Raw genomic sequence first — 27,138 nt, forward strand, 5'->3', positions numbered from 1 at the left:
GGCTGGAAGGCATTAGCTATGAGCCACCATACAGATTGCTGGAAGGCAAACCTGGTTGCTCTGCAAGAGCTGTTGATCCCTGTCTCCAGACCCAGACTTCCTATGCTTGTTACACAGTGGGGAAATAGGCTCTGAGAAGCTGAGGGTCACAGAAAAAGAGGGGCTCAGCAAGTTGTACTTAAATATTTGTCAATGCATAGATGCATGTGTGTGCATGTATGCATGTGCATGGGGGGAGTTAGCACGTGTGTGTGTGTGTGTGTGTGTGTGTGTGTGTGTGTGTGTGTGTGTAAAACAATAATAAAGAAAGAGGCTATCAAAGAAAGGGAGGAGAGACATGGGGAATTGTGGGAGGGGACATGGGAGGGACTGGAGGGAAGAAAGAGAAGGGAGGAAGTAATGTAATTATATTTTAATTATGTTAAAAAAAATTAGTCAACTAACTTTAAAAAGGTAGTGGTCTAGTGCTGGGTTACAAACAGGGCAATGTTTGTGGTGGAATTCAAATCTTTATCTGTGGTCAAATTCCATGGTCTTTTTTTCCATTTACCATAACATCTAAAGGACCACCAATTGTGTTTCTTCACACCTACCAAAGGATCCAACCATTCAGGAATGCTCTGTGATAAACCAGTAAACAATATGGATGGCAGGATGTCCTTAAAATGCCAGCCAGAGTCCAAACAAAATGGTGCCAACTGTGTGGTATTACGTGTGTGTGTGTGTGTGTGTGTGTGTGTGTGTGTGTAACATTTGTATTTCAATAGGGAAAATAGGCTCACCAAATCCATTATACTAATTTGGTAGATATTTAAAACGTGTGTATTTGTGTGGCGAGGTCTAGGAAACAGAAGGGAGAGACTACAGTAGTTTATATAAGCTCTAACAGAGTTGAAATGTGGATAAACAGTCAACAGGGATTCTGGGTCTTTCGGGTCTCAACAGTCCCTAACCCTTTCTCCCTTTGACATTTTGAGTGTTCGAAAAGCCACACCTATAAAGGGACTACAGTTACCGTTACCTTGGTCAGCTTCATCTCAAGCACATGGCTGCTATGGATCCGACTGTCGAAATGGGCTACCTTTTTAGAAGAAGACTTCACCTTGGCGATGATCTTCGCGTAGGAGAAAACAATCACAGCGGTGGGCAGCAGGAGGCAGAAGAAAAGGATGCTGAGGATGAATACCTGACCCCCACCTGAAGCCTGGGCCAGCCACCAGTCCAGGGTGCACGAGGTTCCAAAGGGCTCGGGTGCATAGTCCCCCAGGCCCACCAAGGGCATGGTGGTCCAGAAGGAAGCGTAAACCCAGATGACTGCCAGGCAGATGTAGGCATGCTTTCTCTTCAGCCAGACCCCTGGAGGGGGAAAAAAAAAGAGCATTACCTACATGTAACCTGCCCCGAGCCTGGATACCTCCCCTGGACATGTCAAATTCCATCTCCAAAGATTTATTCCACTGAATTCTGGGAGACGTGGACAAGATTAACTGAAGCCTGGGGGAGAGTGAAGTCAAGGAAGGGAAAGTTCCAGAGCTGGAGCCTTTGTCCAGGAGGATGCAATTTGAAGAGAATTCACGGGGAAAGTTTTCTCTGGGCACCTAGGAGCTTTGGGAGGGAGAAGTGGCTCGGGGTGGGAAAGCAGGCGACAAAAAGAGGAACGGACACGGAAGACGATAGGGGAGCTTGGGAAGACATCTCAAGAGTATGTTAGTGAGTGATCTAAGAATTCAAAGGAGAGTCCTTCCCAGGAGGTGCAAAATCACAAAGGATCCGTCCTGTCTTTAAAACACCCTTATTTCTAAAACCTCTTTTGTGTCTACATCCTTTCTTTAACTAGGAGTTTGTTGAGTGAAGTTGACGGGTTTTGATCCTAAGCCTGCAGTGTGGTGCTAAGGTGAGGGACCGTGCTTGAAAATTCATGAAAATTTTTGAATCTTTGGATGTTATTCACGGGAAGTCGGGAGCACACAGGCATAGTGGGAGAGCAGCAGACAATCTGATCAGGTTGTCACACATGCTGTGTAAGTAATTCCGGAAAAAAAAAAATGTCTTCAAGAAGAACGAGGGACAAAGGAGTGGGAGACGAAGAGCTTTGTGTTTCAACACTTGTTTCTTAACCAAAAGGGAATTCCAAGAGAGAGAAATGCTACAGACGGTTTTTTTTTTTTTAATTAAATTGTAAAACACTAGTGATCGTTTCCCAAAGTTCAACACAGTCACCAAAGCCAGGTCAGCTAGCTCTTTTCCAGCTGTCACCATGGGAATCTCTGCACCTCACATATCATATTGCCGAAGGGGGATGAGAATGGGTCCTTGCTGCTTCGGCTGCCCAGTAGAAGGAATGAACTATCAAGAAACACTGAGCAAAGCTAACTGATGGTTTCCACTTGTACTCGGGGCTGCTTCTGTTCTAAGTAAGTGAGATTTAAGTCACTAAGTCTGCAGTTCTTCTGAGTGCAGTGTGTTTTCATCCACGTGGCCCTTCTGGGTGCTCAGCACTGTTTAACATTAAGGGAAAATTGCGGTAACCCATTGCTTGTGGTTTGTTGTTAGTGCCTTTGCTTTCTTGTTTGTTTGCTTTGAGGAATGGACTCTGACCCAAGCTAGCCTCAGAATGGTTATGTAGCTGAGAATGACGTTAAACTTCTGATTCTCCAGCCTCCACCTCCCAAGAACTGGAATTACAGGTGCACACCCACACTGTGTCTAGTTTATGTGGTGCTGGGTCTAGAACACAGGGCACCGTTCGTGAGACATGCGCTCTGCCAACTGAGCTACCACCCCAGTCTTTGCTTGATGTTTTTGATGATGTTTAAAGTAAATAAAATAGTGTCAACTTTGCAAACTATAAAGTTAGACCTTAACATGAACACTGTCTCGTGTGTGTGTGTGTGTGTGTGTGTGCGTGTGTGTGTGTGCGTGTGTGTGTGTGTGTGTGTGTGTGTGTGTGTGTGATCACTAAGAAGAAACAGAACAAATTGTGTCTATGCTTTGTCATCTCCATTTACTCAAATACATGGTATTGAACATCATGAAATACAGAGTTTCCCCAACCCCAACCAGAGAAGGGTAGCGATCGGGTAGCCACCAAGTTTCGTCAGCTCTTGGTTATCCATCATAAGGCGTCAAACACTGGCAGAGATTATGACATAGCTTCTTAAGGACGTGCATAGGCATACGGATAAGCATTGATAGTGAGGGTTACTTAGTGAGATGCTTTCATACTTACATTCCAGTATGCTGAAAGGCTGTCAAGTACAGGAGGGAGTAGATTAGTAGATGGGTTCTGTGATGCTCCAGAAGTCAGAACTAGGACCAATGGGTGGAGGTTACTGGGAGGCAGTTTTGTCTCAATATAAGGAATAACATTGTAACAGTGAGAGCAGACCAATCAGAGAATGGGCTGCCTTGAGCAGTAGTAAGCTCCCCGTCACTGGTCACTGGAATTATTCAAGACTCCAAAGGGTCATCTCTCGGGAATGACCACTTACAACGTTACATGGGTGCTTCCCACCACAAATGTCTGCATGTCCCTAAGTGACCTTTTAGATTGCAATATGCTAGAGAACACTGTGTCTGCATGTCCCTAAGTGACCTTTTAGATTGCGATATGCTAGAGAACACTGTGTGAAAGATCCAGTAGTGAATCAGGTGAAGGGTGAAATATCACTGAGAGTCAAGCTTAGAAGAAGCTTGGTTATATATACACTTCTCCTACATCACTTATGCCCCACCATGATTCTGGAAACGGATAGTATCCTCTCTTTAGTTGATACAAAGTTTAAACTCTAGATGAATTCTGAAACAGAGATCACAGTTTATTCTTCCTCAAATACTCTCAGGAAGACGAAACATTATTTTTTTTTTGTCTTCTTGTCTATAAAATCTATGGTTCTATTTAAAATCATCCATTTGCTGTGCTAGAAGACAAGATCATGGTAAGAACTGAACTCTAACATCATACAAATTACATAATTGTATGGTTTTATCTTATTGGAACTTTTGACTCAGGCTGTTTCAACTGGAAGTTTTAAATGTCTATGAAAAGAGATGCAATTATTTAATGAGCATTGAATCCTGAGGACATTTACAAATACCACCCCCTTCCCCGTATATGGCCTCCTTCAGAGTTCCTCAGAGTCTTCCTTCAGAGCACTATCAACTTTTTAAGGAACAAAGAAAACATTCTTTGCCATGTCTATACACTGGCCATCCTCTGTCCTGCAGCCTCAGCCACACTACCTAACAGTTTGTCAATCCAAACTGCTTTACCCAAAGAAAGTCACAACCATCCCCTGATTAGGTCTGATTCTTACTATTAAAATTTTCTCTTTCTGGATCAATAAATTCCCAAAATCCCAAGAACCAAACATGCTAAAACTTTAATTAGTAAAATAGTATAATCTTTAAAATACAGAGCTTTGAGAATTCCATTATTGCTGCTTCTCTTAACTGGTCATCTACCTACCAATACCACAAAAGACCTGCAGAGACATATTTCAGTGTGTTTATCCCTTCAGGTAGGAACATCTGTATGGCTCTCTAAACCTGGAGAGCATTCTGGAATTCCCCATCTCTGAAACCTTAGGAAGCCTTAGTCCTAAAAAAAAAAATATCATAGATAACGGTTCTTATAATCACACAAACTGAGTAGGTCATCAGCTAAATATCTCAGACCTGATCTTGTTCACTCATGCGTTTTGTTTTTGTCTTTCACATGAGGAAATGTGTAGACACTTCCGTATTTTATACAACAAAGTGAGACATTTAAAAGCTGTAGGCATACTGTAAAATAGTACTATAGGAAACATACATCAACACAGGTCAAATCTAAATAACCAGTAGGACAAGATAGGCTATGAATAGAAGGGTTCTTGGTCACTGAAGTTATTAATATAGTTACTGTGTAAAATATGCACAGCTCTGACACTCCGATCCACTAACTTTCCTATCAGGGAACAAGGAACCTTCCAACTTACCATAAGACAGATAACAGATCTTCAGATAGCGGTCCAGGCTGACAGCGGTCATGGTAATCAGGCTTCCACAGCCAAAGAAAAATCCAGCCCATCCATACCAGCGGCAGCCAAACCAGCCAAACACCCATCGGTGGCAGAAGCAAGAGATGATGGTAAACGGCTTGCCTACAACTAGAGCATCAAGCAGGCATCAAAGGAAGCTCCTTGAGGTTAAAACCTTTACATGTTCACTCAACTCATCTGGCCCTTAATCCCTACAGACACATTTCAAGGTGTGAGTACACACACACACACACACACACACACTTACTTAGTTACTTAGTTTATTACACAGAACTGATAGATTAGTAAAATTCTGACAGCTCATCGATGGCCCACCACAACAAAATGAAGACACAACACATCTTGGTCATAGACATAAAGTGATCAAGAAGGAAATGGGCTGAAAGTTTTCTCCATGCTGGTGAGGCTTCACAGGGCTTGGGGATGCTTTGCAGTTAACAGAAGTGCAAGACTCAGAGTTGACCAAAGTACTGAGAATAAATGACTGTTGAATGTCAGGCTGTAAGTGGGACATTTTTAACACAACCCCTCTAGGAGAACAACTCAAAAGAAAGAGCAGAATGAATGTAAGAGCTGCAGGAAGGGATGCTGACATTGTGATTTGACATGTCATGACATGACATAACATGGCTGTCACATTCCTGAGATCATGGCATATGTACATACTTGGCTAGTCAAACAATATCCAACAAAGGGTACCGACTATAGTCTTTGATGGTGGATAGTCACAACATTTACAAATTTCCCATTCAGAAAGACTCTTGTGCCCAGATGTATTGGCTATAGGCTCCTGCTGATGTTGTTACCAATTACTCCACAGATTATGAAATATGCCTCATCTAAGTAGGAAACAAATAAAACAAGACTCCTTGTCTGCTCATGGGACACTTTTCCTCCTGTTAGGTTGCCTTTTTCAACCTTGGTGTGATGGTTTTTGCTGTGTCTTGATGCATTTTGCTTTGTCACGTTGGGTTGTTGTCTCTTGGAGACATGCTTTTTTCTGAAGGGAGATAGAGAGGGATTGGTAGAGGGAGAGAGGAGATGGAGAAGAGCCGGGAGGAATGCACAGAGGGGAAATTGTGACCAGAATGTATTTTAGAGAAGAAGAGAAGAATCTATATTTTGAGATATATATATATATATATATATATATATATATATATGATAATAGCTTTCAGACCAATAAATACTTCAATGCAGGGAATAGGAACATTTATGTACACCATGCACTAGCTTTCCAAGTCCACTGATACTCACCTGCATACTCTCAGGATTAACAAGTAATTATATCTTTAAACTCATTTGATTTCTATTTCTTGTGTTATTACAACATCTAAAATTTACAGAATAATGTCAAATAGGTGTGTCATAGTAGGCATCCATGTATTGACTAATTCTTTTTTTATGACATGTTCACTTTATTTTTACTAAAAAGGGATAATCTTTGTGGCGGTGAACTGTTAATAAGAAGTAGTACTTTCAATCACATTATTCAAATAACAGTTTGCTTTTTTTTTTTTTTTTTTTTTTTTTTTTAGCTGTGCCTACATAGTCTCTGGTAGTACTTTATTAGGATAATACTCATAGCTAGTTACTGGTAGATATGGAAAAAATATTTGAGAAGAGGAAAGGAGTGCATGAAAGTATCTTAAGTAGACATGAACTTTGATGTATGTCCAAGTCTATTTCTTTTTTTAATATTTTATTTACATTTCAGATGTCATCCCATTTCCCCTCCCTAAAAAACCCCTATCCCATGCCCCCTTTTCCTTTTTGCTTTTATACATTTTTTTAAATGTTAATCAAAGGCTTTATAAGTTTGGTAATGCTCAATCAGAAGTGTGGAAGAGTGCACCGTCTGTGCATGGCTCTGTGTGTGAGGTGAGACTGTCATGGAGAGCCCAACCTTCTTTCAATCAGAAAAAAATATCACGTCTTATCTATGGCTATTTTATGACATCATTTGATGTTTTTTGGTTTTGTGTTTTTATTGCTATTGAACAGAGAAGGTCTAGTCAGGGTGGATAGAAAATATCAGGAGTGGGAAGGGGTGAGGGGAGAGGAAGGTTGGGAAGGGAGAATGAATAAAAAGTATGGAAGGCAGTTCTGCAAGAAAACTCATTGCTTTGTACACTATTTCTAAAAACTAACAAAAACTGCTTACCAATCATTTCTTTAAGCTCTTTCATGTTTAGATTAAAACCAGATTCCCATGTTCTCTTGCAGTTTTTTCCTCTCTGTTCGTTCTTTGTCACACTTGTTCTGTTGAGTTATGTCTTACTCAGATACGAGATAGCCATTTCAGTAAGTGTGAGGTTCAAACACAAGACAGCCATTAGTAAAGGCAAGGTTCAATATGCTTCCAACCAGGCCGAGAGAGAAGCAGGGAGCATGACAGAATGATAAATAGGAATTCACAGGGTAAAGAAACACAGAATGCAGAGTGACATTTAGGTAGCATGAGGATCAGTAGCCTGAAAAGTCTTCAGGACAGAAAAGACAACAAACCTCAAAGCTTGTGGAAAATCCCTTTGCAAGAAGGCCAAGGCAGCAGAAGAGATTAATGTGGCCGAGAGACAAAAACTAATATCCATGCTAGGTCTCTATCCAAAATGGAGGTTTTGTTTGTTTTGTTTTGGGGGGGGGAGTGTGTGTGTGTGTGTGTGTGTGTGTGTGTGTGTGTGTGTGTGTGTGAGAGAGAGAGAGAGAGAGAGAGAGAGAGAGAGGGGGAAGGAGGGAGGGAGAGAGGGAGAGAGAGAGAGAGGGAGAGAGAGGGAGAGAGAGAGAGAGAGAGAGAGAGAGAGAGAGAGAGAGAGAGAGAGAGAGAGAGAGAGAGAGAGAGAGGATGCACACTCAAGCACATGTATGTTGGTTTATTTTGAAACAGGGCCTCAAGTAGCCCAAACTGGCCCCAAACTTATTCTGTAGCTGAAGATACAGGGTGACTCTAGGCTACTAAACATCTTGCCTTCACCTCCCAAATGCTGAGACTGTGAGCTCTGGCACACTATGTCCAGCCTGGAGTGGAGCCTTTGTTGAGTCTTGGCAAGGTCATCTACAACAAATATCAATATCTCTGTGTCTGTCCCTGTCTCTCTGTCTGTCTCCCTCTCCTCTTCCTCTCTTCCATGAAGTAGAATGCCCCTCAGCCTGGTTCCTGATAGATAGTCCCTGCCGTTCTGTTTTGCTTTGCTTTAGCTATCAGTATCCAGGACTTCAAACCCCTAGACCTGCTGATACAATTTGTCTGGAGGAAATGCAAGCAGCCATCTACTTTCTCTCGTGCTCTAGCTTACTCAACTACATGTTCCTGAATAAGAGCCTCTGTGTTCAGACAGCCTACATTAGCTGCAGAGCTACATCGTGCCTGATTCTAGAATGTGCTTCTTCCGTGTTTAGAATCGAATGCATCTGGGTCAAAACTTTTGACAGAAGATCTATCCTGACTACAAGAAATCCAGGCATGGGAGTTGGAGCAGAGACTGAGGGAATGGCCAAACCTGAGACCCATGCCATGAGCAAGCACCAATCCCTGACACTATTAATGATACTCTGTTAAGCTTGCAGACAAAAGTCTAGCATGGCTGTCCTCTGAGAGGCTCCACCCAGCAGCTGACTCAGACAGATACAGACACCCACAGCTAAACAGTGGATAGAGCTTGGGGACTCTTATGGAAGAATTGTGGGCTCCAAAGAGGATAGGACCTCCACAGGAAGACAGAGTCAACTAATCTGGACCCTTGGGGCTCTCAGAGACTGAACCACCAATCAAAGAGCATGCACAGGCTGGACCAAGGCTTCCCCATACATTTGTAGTAGATGTACAACTTGATCTTCATGGTGGGTCCCGAACAACTCGAGTGGGGGCTATCCCAAAAGCTGTTGCCTATACATGGGATATGTTGTTCTAGCTGGGCTGCCTTGTCTGGCCTCAGTGGGAGAGGATGCACCTAGCCTAGAAAACTTGATGTGCCAGGGTAGGGAGATACCCAGGAGCCCCCCACCCACTCAGAGGAGAAGGAGAGAGGGTTTGAGGCAAGGTTTGTGGGAGGGGGTGACCAGGAGAGAGACAGTAAAAGGGATGAAAATGAATAAGTAAAAAATTTAAAAATAATTTAAAAAATAAAGAATGCAGCTAGGTAAGAGGAAAAGACAAGTTTGTTTAGGATATACTGGAAGAAAATGTATTATAGACACTAAACGTGATCCAGATTTACCAAAGAAAACTCAGGTGGAAGAAACCACCTTCTGGTGGATTTCCCTAAGCACATTCGCTGGGAAAAGAAGGGTGTGATTTCTGAAATCTCTAGAGCAGACTGGCAAGGCTGAACGCAGTTTCAATGTGTCAGACCAATTAAGAGCATTTTTTTTAATTCGCGTCTTGTCTGTGTCAGCCTTAAGCAGCAGTCAGCTATTACTCACTGGTGAAGGATGGAGCTGAAATGTCAGGGTTCACTAGGACAGACATTTTACTCCCAGAACTAGGAAGGGAGCCTCAGGCGAGCTGATGGAGAAAAACCAAACCGTGCCTGCTGCTCTACCGCCATCGCGTGGCAAGAGCCGAAATGGCAGACACTTTGCAGCCTTTCACAAACCGCGTGGCTTGCAGAGCCTCGTTGCTCTCCTACCGTGCAAACACATTTACCACCTTAAGAGTTTATGATATTGGGGTCTACCGTACCCAGCAACGCCTTCTCAAGTAACCCGAGTGTGCAAACTCTCAGAAAGAGGGCAGCGGCAACATGTCTGCTATTTAATATTGCATCAACTCAAGAAGTGGATAATTGTTATTATTAAACTTAGTTTTTGTAAACTAGCGTCAGTAGACAATTCGATTTATGAGGAGGCACACTGTTTTAAAAGGGAGGCGAGAAACTTCTTTTTAGAAAAAGTCCTCAATGTAAAAGCAAACACTTAAAAAAAAAAAAAAAAAGCAAACACTTCAAAGACTCTTCCTCCCTCCCTAGCAGCCTGAGGCTACAGCTAGTTAACAGGTTTTGAATCCAAATAAAGGTTAGGGTACAGCCAGTCAACCCTGGAACACGATGACACATACCCAAAATTACTCTTTCTTAAACTAATTACAGTTAAAGAAAAAATATGAGAGCTCCTCTTTGCTGGGTTCTCTGAAAAGTTCGAGAAGCAAGAGAAAAATCCATAAATTTTCTATTTGATCCACATAGTAACTTATCTGGAAATGCATGAATACATATGCTTGCACACACGCAGGTAGGTGTGTGTGTGTGTGTGTGTGTGTGTGTGTGTGTGTGTGTGTGTATCAGTGTGTCTGTCTATCTCTGTGTGTTTCTGTGTATGTGGTATGTCTGCCTATATTTCTGAGTGTGTGTGTGTGCTACCTGTATGTGCAAGTGCACACATTTATATATGCAAATGTGTAGACCAAATGTGAATGTTAGGTGTCTTTCTCTATCAATCACTCGTCACTTTATTGGGGGAGCACTAGGGTCTTTCAATGATGCTATTGTAGTCAAAGCCCCTCCCCATTCCCCAATGTTTGTGTCTCCACTCCCCAAGGCTGGGATTAGTGGTATGTGTTGTCACACCCATGGATGCTGAGGATACAAATCAGGTCTTCATGCTGCCTATCATAGCAAGGACTTTATCCACTGAGCTTCCCAGGTACTTAAATTATACTCCCTGACATTATTACTTTTAAGTGCCCCCTATAATGTTTTTGTGCAGCCAACTTTGAGCATCATGAAAGCAGAAGCTTGTGGTGGGACCTTGTGCTACAATGAAAATCACCCTTGCCCCAGCAGCTCTTGTCTCCTCTCAATGACGGCACCTGTCACTGTCTTTGGCTGGCATCTTCCTTTCAAGATTCTATCGTCTTTCAGTTTATTTTCACCAGATTTCCATGTTGGCGGGAAAGTAGTCACAGAGGGTAAAGCAGTGGGCTGTTAGATCCTGAATCCATAGCCCAATGAACTCTGAAATATGGATGGTATCATGTGTTGTCCAAAACTGTACCCTTAAGTTAGCATTCCTGGGATAGGGCTTAACATTGGGCTTGGGAAATGGCTCCAAGGGAAAGGTGCTTGCATATAAGTGAGAGGATCAGAATTCAGGTCTTCAGCATCCATGAAAGCCATGGGTGGCCAGCCCATGGGAAGTAGAGGTAGTGGATTCCCTAAGGCAAAATGGATAGCTAGAGAAAAAAAAAATGGCGAGCTATGAATTTAAGTGAGAAACCTTGCCTCAATACTCATAGAAGATAAGGATTGAAAACAGCACTGTTGGCTTTTAGTTTATCTGCACACGCACACACATGCACCCATGCCCACACACATGTATTCATGCACACATACACATGAATATGTAAGCACACAAAATTTCCCATATGTGAATATGCACGCACACACGTATACATACACATGTGTAATTGTTCAAGAAAAAAAATAAGTAAGAAATAAAATATTTAACAAGAATAGTCTAACCATAGAGCCACGTGCCTGCAATCCTACCACTCAGGGGAGGAAAGAAGAGGAAGAGTTCAAGGTCACCCTCATCTACATAGGAAGTCAGGGAGTAGCCTGGGCTACAGGAGACCTTGTCTCAAAAGGAAAAAGAAAAAGAAAAGGGAGATAGGAAAGAATTAAAGAAACAAAAAAAGAAACAAAGAAAGAAGGAAAAAAAGAAAATAATTTTTGTCTATTTTTCTTTTTACATGCAATATATTTTGATCATTGTTTTCCCAACCCCCTCCCCCAGATTCTCTCTACCTCCCTACCCGCCCAGATGCATGCTTTCTCTCTCTAAAAAGAAACAAACACATGAAAGAAGAAAGAATGAAATGAAATGAAAACCAGACAACAGAAAACCAATTAAAAAAAAAAAAAAAACATGGAGTTTCTTTCACTGTAGCTAACTATTCTTGGTCATGGGGCCTGCCCTGGACTGTGGCACTCCACTGAAGAAAATTCAATCTTTTCCTTTCCCTCCAGGTATCAATTTGAAATAGTTTTGAGTAGTAGGGAAGTCCCAGCTTTCTAGGAAGAAGTGGACAGAGGTCCCATGCCCAATCAAAAAATGATAAATGATCTCTTAATAAGCTTGTTATTAAATAGAATTAAATATATTAATAAGTAAAAAGGAAGATGTTAGCTGATCCCTTTAGCAGACTTTTCAATGACTGTCTACAAACACTGCAAACATGTTTTGTGACAGGAAGAAGCAGGTGGTAACAAAGTGAGCTCCAAGCCAGTGAGGAATTTAGAATGGCTAATATCTTAAACCCACAAAGAAGGAGTGGCGTGACGGAATTACCTGATATCCCCAGATCACAGACAGCTAAGTTGATGGTCATTATTTCTGCAGGTCTCAGCTTCTTCTTGCGTCTAGAAGACATATAGAGGACATACCCATTTCCACATGTAGAGAGAATCCCTACAAAGAAGAAAATGTGCCATCATTAAAATGAGGATAAGCATTCATTTGCAGATGAAACACTTCACATTTAAAAAAAATAGACTCCGCAGATTTAGAGGGTAATGACAGGACACTAGATAAAAATCTAAGTTGAGAAGATGAAATAAAAGCATGGATTGTGAGTGACAGGCAAGGGATGGGTCGCCTCAGAATGGGTAGGAGTCAGGAATTACAGGACTGAACTTACCCAGACAATGGAACCACTAACTTCTCCATCAGTCTCAGGAGGATGTGGGAATCCCAATGGTCAGTTCTTGTTCCGGCCCCCCAGGGCAGAGAGTGTTTTCCTCAGCCATTTTTATAAAGTGTTGGCTTTATATGACTCCCTCCCTTGGATAAGTGGAATCAACCCCTTAACTATTTATAAAATCTTGAAGATAAAGTCAACCAAGAGAGGTGACTTCAGCGCCACCATGGGCTCACGTAGGAGCACAGGCATGTAGGAGAGATATGGTCAGAGGTGGCTGTTGTGACCCCTTACAAGGAAATGGTCATGTCCTCAACACAGGCCCCAGGACTTAGATTTCTGCTATGGAATGGACCCTCACTATCTGGAACACGGGATGCCTTCAGCTACCCCTGGACTAGCCGTCGAGGGTAAGTGTGTAGCCGCTGATAACATAAGCATTTCCCTCCCACCAAGGAGAGAGAAAGTGACCCTCAACCCACCAGACCTAACAACAATGACATACATGTGTTCCCAAGTTTGAATATTCTTTTATTAATGACAAGTTGGTTTGGGTATTACAATGAAACTGTTCACAAGTTTTTACAAACCCAGTTAAAAAAAATCCAAAAAATAGACCCATTATCTACTGACTGTATTTAAGAAAAGAATACACCTACTTCCATAGCTTAACATGTAGAGTAGATTTCCTCAGGAATTCTTGCTTCATAGTGTAGCTGTGTATAAATGAGAATCTGGTACAGCTGCCTTCAGTAGTAAGGAATAAGGAAAGTATTAACAGGAGAGACCCAGCGTTTTCTGTTTAAATTTCTACTTTACTTCCTCCACCACGATTCATTTGAGGGGGCAAGGGAAAAAAATGTGTGTCTCTGCTGATGGTATAAAACCACCAGGACCTGACTGCATTGTCCTTTTAGGGGATGCTGACACTCTGGAGCCAAAGATGCTTAATGGTCCATGAAAGTCTCTTTAGCTTTCTTAAAGCAACTGGGGGAGGGGAGACTGAAGAGATTGTGCAGTCCTAGACTAAACCAGATAAAAGGCAAGCCCTGATAAGAAACCACCTAGTAAGGCACACTGGGAAAGAAAAGTGCAAAAACACAGCTCAAAAATAGTAAAACAAATTCCATCTATGTCATATCCAAAAAAAAAAAAAAAAAGAATAAAAACAGTTAAGTATTTGCATGCAGTCAATCCAGAAAGTTCCTCTAACACCATTTTGCTTGACAGCATCTCTTGAGAATAGTTCTTAATTGCATTTTCTTAAACTTTTTACTAACCCTATTTCACAGGGTTTCACCCAGTGTCCGTCATGACTTTAAAAATAGTGAACTCTATTAAGTGCCATGTTCTATTGTTTCCATGAGCAACCTTGTCTGCGATGAGCATGAAGAGAAGTCAGTTATATTTTTAAGACTAAGGAAAACAAGATTAAGACAATAGAGACTATGGGGTGGACATTTTTTTTGATCATCAAAATCCTGTATCTTTTGGTGTAGACAGGATGAAACGCCTTCCTCGTTGGCAGTTAATAAAATGGGTTTTAACATGGAGAGAGGAGAATGGTAAATGGGTCTCACGTTTATTTCTCCTGCATACCAAACTAGGTTTCTATCTTCATTCTTCAGTTTCCCCTAAGGTTCCTAGTATTTAACAAAAATGGCCAAGAATGTTACTCTGTCTACTCTGGCCCCTTAAAAAGGATCTAGACAAGTGACAAGCAGACATGGGTCTAGAAAGAGCATAAGCCCCTTCATCCTCATCCAAACGCACACTTCTTCACTCACCCCAAATGATTATTCTGTGACTTCAATTCACCTAATGCTGCCTTAGCTTAGGAACCCCCTTTCCAACACCTAATTTTTAAGATCTACTCCAGCACTTAAATCTGACTCTGATTCCCTTGCACCCAACATGTGTAAAATGAGAACTTTTCTCATTTCCCACCAACACTGCTATACTCTCTTGCTAAAACCCTTCAAGCTAGGAAGGGAAGGGGCTAATTAATCATCCTCCCATTGTTAGATTGCCTAGAGCCATTTATCTGGTTAAAGACGCTGTTTTCAAAGCATCCCTTGTAACTGACTGAAACAAATTAATTTCAGTTTGTGAAATGATTCCTCGTCTGCCTTTTCTGATCGCTGACTTGAATAAGGCGTGATACGGAGTTTACTCTGAGGCCCTCTTTATTTCAGCAGAGGGCTTTTATTTACTGCTCTACCCCAGCTATTTAGTAGCAAAGAGTGGATACTTCATATATTTGTGTCCAAAAGGCCAAATTCAAGTGAAATGAAAAGTAGTCAAATGCTCACTGTAAGTATGAGGACCCTGGAAATTATTTTGCAACATATCATATGATTTACTCTTATAAATTCTTTCTGCCTCAAGCACTGACCATAGAGGGATCTATGGAACATTCTAATGTGGTTTTTCCAATTTCAGAAATTACATGAAATTCTTCACCAGTCATAAACAGATGAGAGAGGGAGGGGAGAGAAAAAGGGAGAGAGAGAGAGAGTGGAAGAAACAAAGACAGGGAGGGGAGGAAGGGGGGTTAAGAAAGCTTGAACCAACATCTGAAATATTAAAGACACATAAACCTAAAGATGGAACCCACCTGCACACGGCTCACCCAAATTTAATATAGCAACTTTAAATTAAAGAAATGCTGTAAATATTTATTTTAAAGATGGTACCACAGTGTAGCTCTGACTGGCTTGGAATTCTCTTATATAGATCAGGTTGGCTTCAAACTCATAGAAATATGCCTGCCTCTGATTCTCAAATACTGGGGTTAAAGATATGTGCCACCATTCCCAGACAAAAATGTCATTGGTGCAAAATTGCATTGGTGCAATCCAATAGAAATATAATATAAACCAGAAATGTGAGCTACACATATATTGGGTTTTTTTTTTCTAGTAGCCACATTAAGCATCATAAAAGCACATAGGAAAAATAGTTTTAATAATTTAATACTTAATCTACTAATCCATAAATTATGTAGAAATCTCATCCATAAACTCATAATCTAGAAATTATGAGTTCTATGGACATTTCATATTTCAAAATATTAGTGAGATGTTTGTACATTATTCTCCAAGTAGTAAGCCTTCAATGGGAGTGCATTTTCACTACAGTATGCTCGTTTGAAAGGTAACTGTGCTGCTCTCAGGAGCCATGAGTGGCTGCTGGTTTGAGTAATACAGTCTAACATAAGACAGATTCAACCCAGTGTGATTTATACACAAAACTCTTTTCACCATAGGCAGAATTTCATTGATCACCAGAATCATTTCTAGCTTTGCAGAACTGAAATGGTGCAACTTTTAAAACAGTGCCTACTGTCATTGTTATATTGGGCCAGAGTTCCCTCAGTTACGAGAAGAGGAAGCTACAGTAGATATGTCTAAGGACCATTCTTTTTAAAACAGAAAAATTATCTGTTATCACTCTTTTGATAGCCAGAAAACAAACCTACTAGCCAAGTGACCAAATAAAATAGCATCAAGATAAAGAACTTACTATGCATGTTCTTTGGATTATTAATGGAATATGTATCCCTAATGACAGCAACAGTCTTTTTTTTTTATGAAACATTGATTGACTGTCATAATGCCAAGTCACCTCCTCCATCTCTGCTAATACCTATGTATATATCGGAATCATTTGTGCAAAATCAATACAGCCTGTGAAGTCTCTCAATGCAGCCTCTGACACAGAAGCATTAAGGAAGCTTACCGATTATTGTTAGGTAAAAGCCAGCCACTAAATCCGCTTCCCAGGAAAGTTTGGAAGCAAAGGGGTCCTCATCTCGAAGATAGTGGGGCAGACGCTCATCCTGAGGCAGGGTAGTGTGGTTCAAGGCCATTGCTGCTCACACACCCCCAGGGGTCTGTAAAGCAAATCAGCAGAGATCTCAACAGACAGAATAATAAGTCCGTGGATCCGCTCACAGATGCATCTCTTTCCGTAAAACCAAAAGCATACTCCAGGGCCCCACGGGTGATTGGTACCTAGTGGGGAGATGTTCACTGGTTTTTTTCTTAAATGACGTAAATACACTAACACGCAGTTGTTCAATTTGCAGTCTAGACAAGCCTGCATCTTCTCCTCAGGCTGCCTCTGAGGCTTTTCACACCTCCCCCAGTGAATAAAAGGTTGAAAACTAGTTCGTCCTATTGCTCCCTGGCAAACTTAGTAGAGATCTGAAGTAAGAAAATCCACGGTGGGGAAAGTGGGCACTATGTACACTGACTTGCCAGAATACAGTATTCCGAGATACCTCACGCTTTCTCCATTCTTAATAGGCGTGGTGAGCTGCTGGGTATTGCTAAGGGAAGAAGCAGAGCACTCAGCGCAAACAAACATGAACAGTAAATGAAGCTAAGAGGTCAGAGATTGACAGGGTTAACCTAAGAGTTGAAGCTGTTCGCGAACGGGGAAGGGGCATGACAGCTTCCATCCGTAGCTAAGGAGCGATTGGCAGCTGACTGCTGCTAAAGGAAGGAAAGCCAGTTTTCTTTGGGGATGTGGCCTCTAGTAGGCTAACCATGGTCCAGTAGGTGGCCTTGCAGCCATGTGTGTGTGGGCAGCAAAAATTAGACTCAGTGTGTGTGTGTGTGTGTGTGTGTGTGTGTGTGTGTGTGTGTGTGTTTAAAAATAAAAAAAGCATAAAATTGAGAGGTGGGAATGACCTGGGAGAGTCAGAGGAGTGGAGATGTAAAAGCATGTGTGTGTGTGTGTGTGTGTGTGTGTGTGTGTGTGTGTGTGTGTTTCTCAAAAAATAAATGTTAAAAATTAAGGACTGGGGGCTGGAGAGATGGCTCAGTAGTTAAGAGCACTGGCTGCTCTTCCACAGGTCCTGAGTTCAATTCCCAGCAATCACATAACCATCTGCCATGGGATCCAACGCCTTTGTCTGATGTGTCTGAAGAGAGCAACAGTGTACTCACATGCATAAAATAAACAAATAATCTTTTTTAAAAAAAAAAAAAGTGTGTGGAGCTGGAGAGCTGTATCAGAGACTAAGAACACACAATATGCTTATAGGGAAGCCGAGTTTGGTCCCCAGAACCCAGACTTGGTGGCTCACAGACACCTGTGTCTCCAGCTTCAGGAGGATCTAGTACCTCTGACTTTAGGCATTGGCACTTAACACACACACACACACCACACAGAGAGACACTCACACACATGCATACAGACACATGCATGCACACAGAGACACATTCACATGTGCACACACAGAGAGACACACATATACATACACACACATACATACATGCATATACATATACTCACACAGAGAGAGACACAGTCACACAGATACAGATACACACAGAGAGAGACACACTCATACCTACATACACAGGAAGATACACACATATACATACAAACACACACACACACATACATACACACACACACATGCTCACACACACTCATACACATACTCACACACTTAAAAATAAAATAAATCTTAAGGAAAATAGGCTATTTAGAAACTAGTTGGGTCTTGATCAAGCACACAAGGCTAGCCACTGGAAGGTTTAGAGTTTCTTAAAGCAGAGAGCAACTAATTCCAGCCATACTCCTTCTACTCCAGGATAAAATCCTGAGCAATGAGAAACCCTCAAAGCACTCAGAATTCTGTGCTGTTTCTTTTGAATTTTGATTCTTGAAAGGTTTACAAAACAAACAACAACAACAAAAATAAACCCTTTAAGTGACACTCTGCAGAAACCTAAGTCTCATGCTGCCCCTCCCTGGTAAGGAAGGAGCCTGTGCTTCTGGGAAGTGACACACATTGCTGAGAACATGACGTCCTGTAAGATAGTAGTTACTTCTTGGTATTAAAGGAGGGGAAATATTTTGAATCAGCTCTTTTCAAACTGAACCAGTAGATGTCACTGTTCAGCTCTCTGAGACATTCAAAGTAAAAGGAATGAGCTCTCCAGGGTTGTGTTAGCTTCACACAGGGTGACAGGCAATCAGTAGGTGTCACAGAGGTGCTTTCAGTTTCTGTAAAAGGACAGATTTAACTCCTCTCTGACAGTTTACAGCCTACACAAGGCTTCTCAGTGAGAGATGGCACTTGACACAAGTTACTATAGTTTGAGGACACTCCGTAATTAATATCCGCTCCTACTCTCCCCAGTTAGTTACAGAAAGCTGGCAGTTGTATAGCAACCTGGCTGCCATGCCCACTCCATCTCGAGCCCTTCCATCCAGAGGATTTCTTTTAACTGTCAAGCTCCTGGTTCCACCTTATTCTGATAAAGTCAGTCATCACAAGGCCCTCAAGCACTAGTGCTGTCTGGACCCTTAGATTCAGAAACAGAAGATGAAGGCTGAGCCAGATTTGGCACTCCTCATCAGATCTTAAAATTCCTATCTATGGCAACTTCTGAAAAGTCACACCTTACAGGTCCCTCGTGGTCATTATCAACAGGATAATGAACTTCTTTTCTTTTTTTCCCATTTTTCCCTATGTGTGATTAGCATGTTTGCATGCACAGGGCACATGTGTCGGGTGTACATGTGGAAGCCAGAGGTTGATGTTGGTAGTCATCATCGTCGGTGTTTTTCTTCAGGTAATGACTTTTGATCAACACCTGAGTTTGCAGAGATTACAAGTCTTGCCAGCCAGCTCCCTTTGGTGTTCCTGTCTCCTCACACTTGCAGGGTATATAATTTATGTGGTGATGGGGGAGTGTTGTGGAAGAGTTGGGGATAGAATTGAGTGGACCAAAGGGGTCAAGGACACCACAAGAAGACCTACAGAGTCAACTAACCTGGTCTGTGGGGATTCACAGAGACTGAATCACCAACCAAAGAGCATGGAGGGGCTGGACCAAGTCCCCCTACACATTCGTATCAGATGTGCAGCTTGGTCTTCATGATTTACATACAATAAATTTTCAGTTTGGGCAAATACAATTGAGAGCAAAGACCATTTCATCCCCCAGACTTTGGACAGATCAGTATGTAAAATCTCAGCTCTTTCTGCTGCCATGCCTATGGTCCACCCTCATGGACTCTAACCCTCTGAAACCACAAGCCCAGTTAAATGCTTTCTTTTAATAATAATAATGACTATTATTAATTAGTATTAATAATGACTATTATTAATATAATAATGACTATTATTATTATTATTTAACTTTTGATCCTCAACACAGTGAATTTGCAGATTGTACACACTGAAGCAAGAAGCCCTATCTAATTTTTGCACACAAGAATACTTATTTTCCAAAACTTGCAAATTTTTGTATTATTCATATTAGCATATGCCTTTAAGCAATGAAATATACCCCACTGCTCCCACCATTTAGTTACTGACTCTTTGACAATTAATAAAACAACCTAAGGCTTTTCTCAAATACGTCACTATTTTTAAAAAGCCAAAATCATCCCCCACCCTAATAGTGCATAGAAGTTTTAAATAACTCTTGGATTCCTATGAATAATATGACAATATAAATATATCTTCTAGCCACTATGGATCTGTATTTGAAATTAAGGGATAACTTGAGACATAACTAGACCTAAGTCCTCATGTCAAAATAAAGGGGACTTATAAAATGGTTTGATGGCAGTTATGGGCAAGCGTATTTTATACGGTCATACTCTCAAAAGAAAACACACACACACACACGTTAATACAGAGGAAAAGTGTCTAATATGCTTGGTTTTACTGATACACAAATTATCTTCGAAAATATGAAAATATTACACAAGATTTTTTTCCTCTGGTTCCCTAAATTTCTTGTAGTTGAAAATAGAGTATAACAAAAGTCCTGGATAGTGTGGATAGCTACACAATCACAATATGAGCAACTTTCCTGCCCCAGATGCCCTTGGCCTTGTCTGATCTTACTCCATGAACTTCGGGTCATGAGTGTATAAGAGAGAGAAAGAGACTATATGTGTGTGACAGAGAGAAAGAGTGAGTGTGAGAGAGAGAAATAGAAAGAGAGTATGTAAGAAAGAGAATATGTGTGTGACAGAGAGAGGGAGAATGAGTGAATGTGTGTGTGACAGAGAGAAAGAAAATGTGTGTGTGAGAGAAAAAGAGAGTGAGTGTGTGTGAGAAACAGAGAGTGTGTATGACAGAGAATGTGTCTGACAGAGAAAGAGAGTGAATGTGTGTGAGAGAGATAGATAAAGAGTGTGTGTGAGAGAGAGAAGGAAGGTAGAAGAAGGAGAGGGAGAGAACAAATTTCCTTCTGGTAATAAATTACCTGAGAACATGAGATCTAAAACATCAGTACCTTCAAAAATTTAGCATAAGAACTCTGTGAAGCTAATGAAAGAACCCTCCCAATGGGAAAATAGCCATGACATGGGTTATGTCAGTCACGGCGTGCATGGGTGAGGGAACTGTAAATAATGCTATGAAAGAAGATGGACATCTAAATAAAGAAGTCTAGGAACGAGAGAGAGTATGACAAAGAATGACAAACAGCAAAACCCGAAAACTTCAAGTCTGGGGTAGAATTCAGAAGTCACGTGGCTGTTTGCACAAGTCTTTACCAAATGAGACTCACTTTTCTTATTATCATAAAGGGTCATCTTAAAAGAGTGAAGTTAGTGACTACATAAACTCCAGAGATTCCAGCACAGCCTAGGTCAAGAAAAAAAATGCCTTTCCCTTTCCCCAACCCCAGTGAGTTCGTGAGTGGATCATAATTGCACAGGAATCGGTGTATTAAAGACCAGAGGGATGTGCAGCTCAGTCTTGACTCCTTTCGTCTGTCTCCTCTCGACTCCAGCTTCAAGCTTTGTTTGCACCAGCACAGCGGTATCTATCACTTCCCTTTATAAAATGAGCTGAGGAATCTTGTTGTGATGGTATGGTAGGTAACACTGTTACCACTGAATACTAAGTACCAATAAGCATTTTAAGTAGAAGAAAAACAGGGAAATGGCTGGTCCAACATGGCTGTAAGGGGAGGTGTGACACAGCTCCTGACCCTGGAGCATCGCCAGGCCATTGATCCCCACAATTTCCGTGTCAGCTGATGGTTGCTGTTGCCCAGAAGCTGATCTGCTGTCTTTACTACTCTACTTTCAGTCTTTCTTTCTGAGGAATAAACTTCCTCCACTACTCAAAGCTAATCACGCCACAGTAATTGCACAGTAAACAGATGCAGTTTTTGTGGATAAGCAATGGAGAGAATCGTGAGGTTGTGGACGATGAGGACCAGACCTTCTGCTTGGCCTTTAGGCCCATGGGAAAGAATCTAGACAATATAACCATAAGGGTTATAAAAGCCTACATGATCCATTGTAAAAAAAAAAAAAAAAAAAAAAAAACAAACTGCCTTGCCAGACTGGTCCTTGAATTTGGAATCATGAGGAGACACATGTACCCTCCGGTCCAATGACTGCTGCACTGCTGCATTAATTAGCCGGGGTGAACTTGGGGACATCATGAATAGAGAGTTAAAGTGTTCTAAAGAAGAAAAGATATGGATATAAAAAATGGGAATTTATATATAGTTTAGGAATAAATAACTGGCAGAAGGAGAGCACATGAGACTGGAATTGATAGGATGAGGAAACAAAGATTAGAGGATTAAAAGATGGTGTAGAAGCATTTACACAGTTAGGATTTTGTTCTCCTAGCTATTTGAAGAATTGGAGATGACAGTGCCTAGAGAGATATTGGAGAGAGCTACCCGCTTTACTTACATAAATTTTAATACTTTGTAAGATACCATTTCAACTTCAGTGGTCTGTCACCTTTCTGTTCTTACATGAAAATAGTTACTAAAGACTGCTGTCTGCTGTGCCAGGAAACCACCAGAGCTGTGCCCAGCTACCCGTGAAGAACAGGCTGTGTAAACCTATAAGGAAACGTGCTTTTGCTCTGTGTTTAGCTTCTGCTCTAAGGAAACAGGGGTTGTGACTATTGATCCAGGACTCATAGAAATTATATAAATCTAAGAATTTTAGACGTTTTATTAACAATTATTAACAATGATCAAAGCCTTGATGATATAGCTTTAGTAAATAAAAGACTAGGTTACGGCTCTCTCTGGTCATTAAGCTGAAGAATGAAGAATACTGAGAATCGTCGGGAACAGAGAGAGTTACCTGAATTAGCATCTACTACTGACTCCAGGTCATTACTGAATCGGCACCATTTCCATTCCCACCTTTCTCAGGACCCCCCTCATGTTGAGGCTGGACCCTAGCAGGGAAACAGAAAATAGAAATACAGGCTTCGAGGGATAAAATTGATTCTTATTTTGTAGATGTACACATATATTTTTGTACATACATAAACATACACACATGAATGTATAGCAAAGTTATTATGTGCAACTTAATGGTAGTTCTGTGCACTTCATTTACTGAGGAAAGTTCTTAATGAGAGTCAAAATTCTCAGCTAACTGTCCATACTTTATCACTTTTGAAATATTAACTACCTAAAGATTTTTTAAAAGATTTGTTAGTGCTTATATTAGTAAAACATGCAAACCATCAATTTAGCCATTCGTGTAAATATTCATAAAAATTTTGCACAGACCCCTAATGAGTCTGAATTACTTTCCTTGGAGCTTTGTCACTAACGTGATGCTTCGCAGAAGCTAAAGGTAAAGGGTTTTTGTTGGTGGTGGTTTGGTTTGGTTTTTCTACATGGAGCCTTCTGAGAGCCCTGGGATTTCATCACCAGGCAACTGTTCACTTTCTCTGTATTTTCTCTGAAGCCAACACTGCCCTGGATGGATCTCAATCAGAAATCCAGATCCCATGTGACATCGAGGGGATTTCCTCCTAGTACATGTCTCTTCTTGCTCCCCGAGTGTCCTATAAACTCAGCAAGCTTCAGTAATGCTTTTTGTTCTTCTGTGTGAGCAACTACGGATGCTTCAGAAGTGCCTTCAGGCTTGATGATGTCAATACTGTCCTAATTTTTTGTGGATCAAATCTGATTCTCTTAACGAGTTGGTGTTTTCCTGACAACCATAAAGATGTAGTATGATCCTACTATACAAGAACAACCAGGAATCACAGACACATATGAAATAGAAATCAAGAAATAAAACAGTATGGGAGAACAAATCCCCAAGGCCAGGAAAGCCTTTATCTGTCACAGAGTGTTAATGAGATCTTTGCCTTTTCGACAAGCAAAATGTTCACAGCCGTGAGGAAAACTAGAAATTGTCTTAGGTGCCGGTCACACAGACTGGCACACACACTGTAACTTCTGTCAGTATGGTCCAATATGATACTAGGTAATAAAATACAAGAGTAGCATTTGTTTTCAACCCATTAAAGTGAAAATACACAGAGGACACAGGGAGCATAAGCAAGAGAAGTAACAAGGATAAAAGACAGAAAAAAAAAAACGTGTTTACATAACCAAGCAAGCAACAAAGTAATCAATAAATTCAATATTTTCTAAGCCATGTGAAAAAATAGAGCAGCATCGTCTGTCGAGAATAACAACCTTTATGCCAATTTATTTTCAACAATTTCAGCTCTGAGCAGAAAGCAAGTCATACGTGATAGAAGGACCCACTTGACTATTTTGAGAGAGTCGCTGTTGTCTTAAACCGCATCTCTTGTGAGGCCAGTGTTCATTTCATTCGACTTCCCCTCTGAAATTCTAAGCAGCAAGTTTCAGGTTGGGTTAAACCCATGTTATCTCTCCAGTCTACTTCCCCTGGAGGAATTCCACAAGGCACACATCTTATGTAACAATTATCACTGTAATTGTTTGTCTTCAGTAACTTCGATTTGCACAATGAGGACATCCTTCTACAAGGCCAGATGTTGTGGACCATCTCCCAGCACAGTACGAATTGCCCATCTCTCTCCTGGAGAGCCTTGCATACATCCAAGAGCCCTTCCTGGGGAAGCAGGTAAGTAACCCAACCCTCTGCACTCAATAATGACAGCTCTAGGCCTAAGACTACCCCAAGAGCACACAGGAAGCTGTAAAGCCCAGATATGGAGCTGGAACCTCTGAATTCCTGCCATCATCATCAAAGAATGCAGGACCCAGGAATCTTCACCTACAAAGCACCTTTGACTTCAGCCTTACAACAGTCCTCTCATTTTCCCCTCATCCCTCATATCATTGGGAAAGAAGTGTGAGGGGAGATTAGAAAATTTGAAAAGGGGGGTCAAGAATCCCCTAACTTGCTCTCCAAATTCAAATATTCCAGCCCTAAATTCACAGATCTGTGTAGATATGAGCTATGATTTGCAGCCACAGAAGAACTTCAAGTAATGGTTTCTAATGGTAATAGTCAACATAAAACAGCATCAGGACTGATAATAGTGGCCAGTGTGAAACACATGTAGGATTTCCAACAATAGAATGTACCCATGGTTTGAAAAAACACACAAACAAGAGCATACAGGCTAAAGATATTTACTTTGTCAATGAAGCAGCAGAGTATTTCAGGGAAAAAAAAACTGAAATGATCTGAAATGTTATTTTCAGATACCATTTGTAAACATTACCTGATAGTTACAGACCGAAACTCAACAGGAAAAAAAATAATAATAACTTCTTCAATTACACATTAGTATTCAGAATAAGGACTCTGGTGAGCTAGTACCTCGTTCCTTGCTCTTACAACCTCAAAGAAAAAGAAGGAAGGACTCCCACACATACCCCATCCAATCCAGGTCACAGTCTCTGTGAATCATGCCTGGATGTCCTCATAAGTCCCCTCACGGACCATTGAACTCCAAGTCCGATTTTAGGCTGTAGATATTAGAATGTGTCCTTTCCAAATTATTTCAACCCTTTGTTAAACTCACCGTGAATTGAAGGGCCTGCCAAAAACAGAAGTTTGCTTCCTGGGCTTCTAGTTGGGTCTGCTCAGATCTGTCACGTCTTTTTATTGGTTCTTTCCAAAGCGACGCTCCAGTTGCTTTGCACCTCCGCTGATGTTAAACATTATTGAATAAAAGGTACTCATATTCTAGACGTCGCTTTTCTCCCCACCCCTTTGCTGAAAGGACCAATCATATTCTTGGGAGGAAAAAAAAAACACACAAGCTCATGCTATTGAATTATGAGGAAAGATGCAATTTTGGAAGCTTAATTATCAGTGATTAAAAAACAACAGCAGCTACTTGGCCCTTATATTGATCAGGAGAGAAAGAGAGAGAGAGAGAGAGAGAGAGAAAGAGAGAAAGAGAGAGAGAGAGAGAGAGAGAGAGAGAGAGAGAGAGAGACTAACGCTGCCTCCCGACTATACTTTAAACGTCTATATACTTGCTCTTTGCTTTTCTGATGTCAAAGCCTTTGCTTAATCTTTTAAATAATTGAGGATTAAAACCTTAAGTTCTTTCTGAATGGTTTGTCTTCCTAGGCTATCTTCAGTCAAGGCAGATTCTCCTCAAGTACCTAAATAGAATAGGCCCAAGGGAAGATACTAAAGTAGGAAAAGAAAGGCATGTAGATAATTTTTTAAATATAAAGGTTAGTGACTGGGCTGCGGGCTGAGGGAAGTGTTCATCGCGGGAGCCAGATATTCGGACCCGTGATCCCCCGCGCGCCATGCTGTCGGAGAAGACCTTCAAGCAGCGCGGGAGCTTCAAACAAAGAGTGGAGGGTGGCCGGCTCATCCAGGAGCAACACCCCACCAAGTGATCCCAGTGATTATCGAGTGATACAAGGGGGCGAAGCAGCTGCCCATCCTGAACAAGATCAAGTTCCTTGTACCTGATCACGTGAATATGAGTGAGCTCATCACGATAATTAGAAGGTGCCTGCTGCTCAATGCTAACCAAGCCTTCTTCCTCCCGGTGAATGGGCACAGCATGGTGAGTGTGTCCACGCCCTTCTCTGAGGTGTACGAGAGCAAGAGAGATGAAGACAGCTTCCTGTACATGGTTTATGCCTCGCAGGAGACATTCAGGACAGCGCTGGCTGTGTACGGCTGGAACAATGCCTGATGGTTGTTAAGCCCTTACCAAGGCAAAAATGGGGCATTATCAGAGGACGCTGGTCAGTTCACCACCCACAGATCAGAACATAGTCACCCGCATAGGGTGTTGGAACTGTTTATCAGCCAGAAACTGAGTTCCATGCAAGTGCATTCAGCTTGGAAACTCATCTAAACTAGGCTATCTTGTGTTCAAACTTTAGAAGTTTAAAATAAAATACTTTGCATCCTAAGCTGCCAATAAAAAGACCAAGTTATTTTGACATTTTTCTCCCTAGTAGGGACTTAAAATAGACCAGTGTCGGGGCAGCTCTTCCTGGGACCTACTGCCTTCTCTAAAAGGGTTTCCACTCGGGAGAGAAGTCCCTCTAAACAGTTCCTCAGTCCAGGTTGCCGGGCAAAGATCCCCAGAGGGCTCTGGCTTTGCCCAGAACAAGTCAGTTGTGTAGGATCTCACTCTAAGTCGGGGCCAAGTCCTGCCCCAGCTATCCCATTTCCCCCTCAGCAGTGCGGGGAACCTCACTCATGCTGTCTAGA

General features: G+C 41.5%; 1 protein-coding gene and 1 pseudogene across 1 annotated transcript in view; one reads left to right on the forward strand and one right to left on the reverse strand.

Moving 5' to 3' along the window:
• The window catches only part of Opn5 (opsin 5), a 54,731-nt gene extending 29,149 nt beyond the window's left edge, over positions 1-25,582 (reverse strand). Inside the window, exons 1-5 of the mRNA XM_034521681.2 lie at positions 25,469-25,582; positions 16,420-16,573; positions 12,330-12,449; positions 4,980-5,150; positions 1,022-1,356 (exon numbers count right to left, since the gene is read on the reverse strand). Coding sequence (XP_034377572.1) covers positions 1,022-1,356; positions 4,980-5,150; positions 12,330-12,449; positions 16,420-16,549 — 756 coding nt within the window. The 5' untranslated portion in view covers positions 16,550-16,573; positions 25,469-25,582. The remainder of the gene's footprint in view (positions 1-1,021; positions 1,357-4,979; positions 5,151-12,329; positions 12,450-16,419; positions 16,574-25,468) is intronic.
• A 523-nt stretch (positions 25,583-26,105) lies between these two features.
• LOC117722274 (microtubule-associated protein 1 light chain 3 beta pseudogene) lies at positions 26,106-26,638 on the forward strand (annotated as a pseudogene).
• The last annotated feature ends 500 nt before the right edge of the window (positions 26,639-27,138 follow it).

Source organism: Arvicanthis niloticus, chromosome 17 (assembly GCF_011762505.2).
Source record: "Arvicanthis niloticus isolate mArvNil1 chromosome 17, mArvNil1.pat.X, whole genome shotgun sequence".
NCBI lineage: Eukaryota > Metazoa > Chordata > Mammalia > Rodentia > Muridae > Arvicanthis > Arvicanthis niloticus.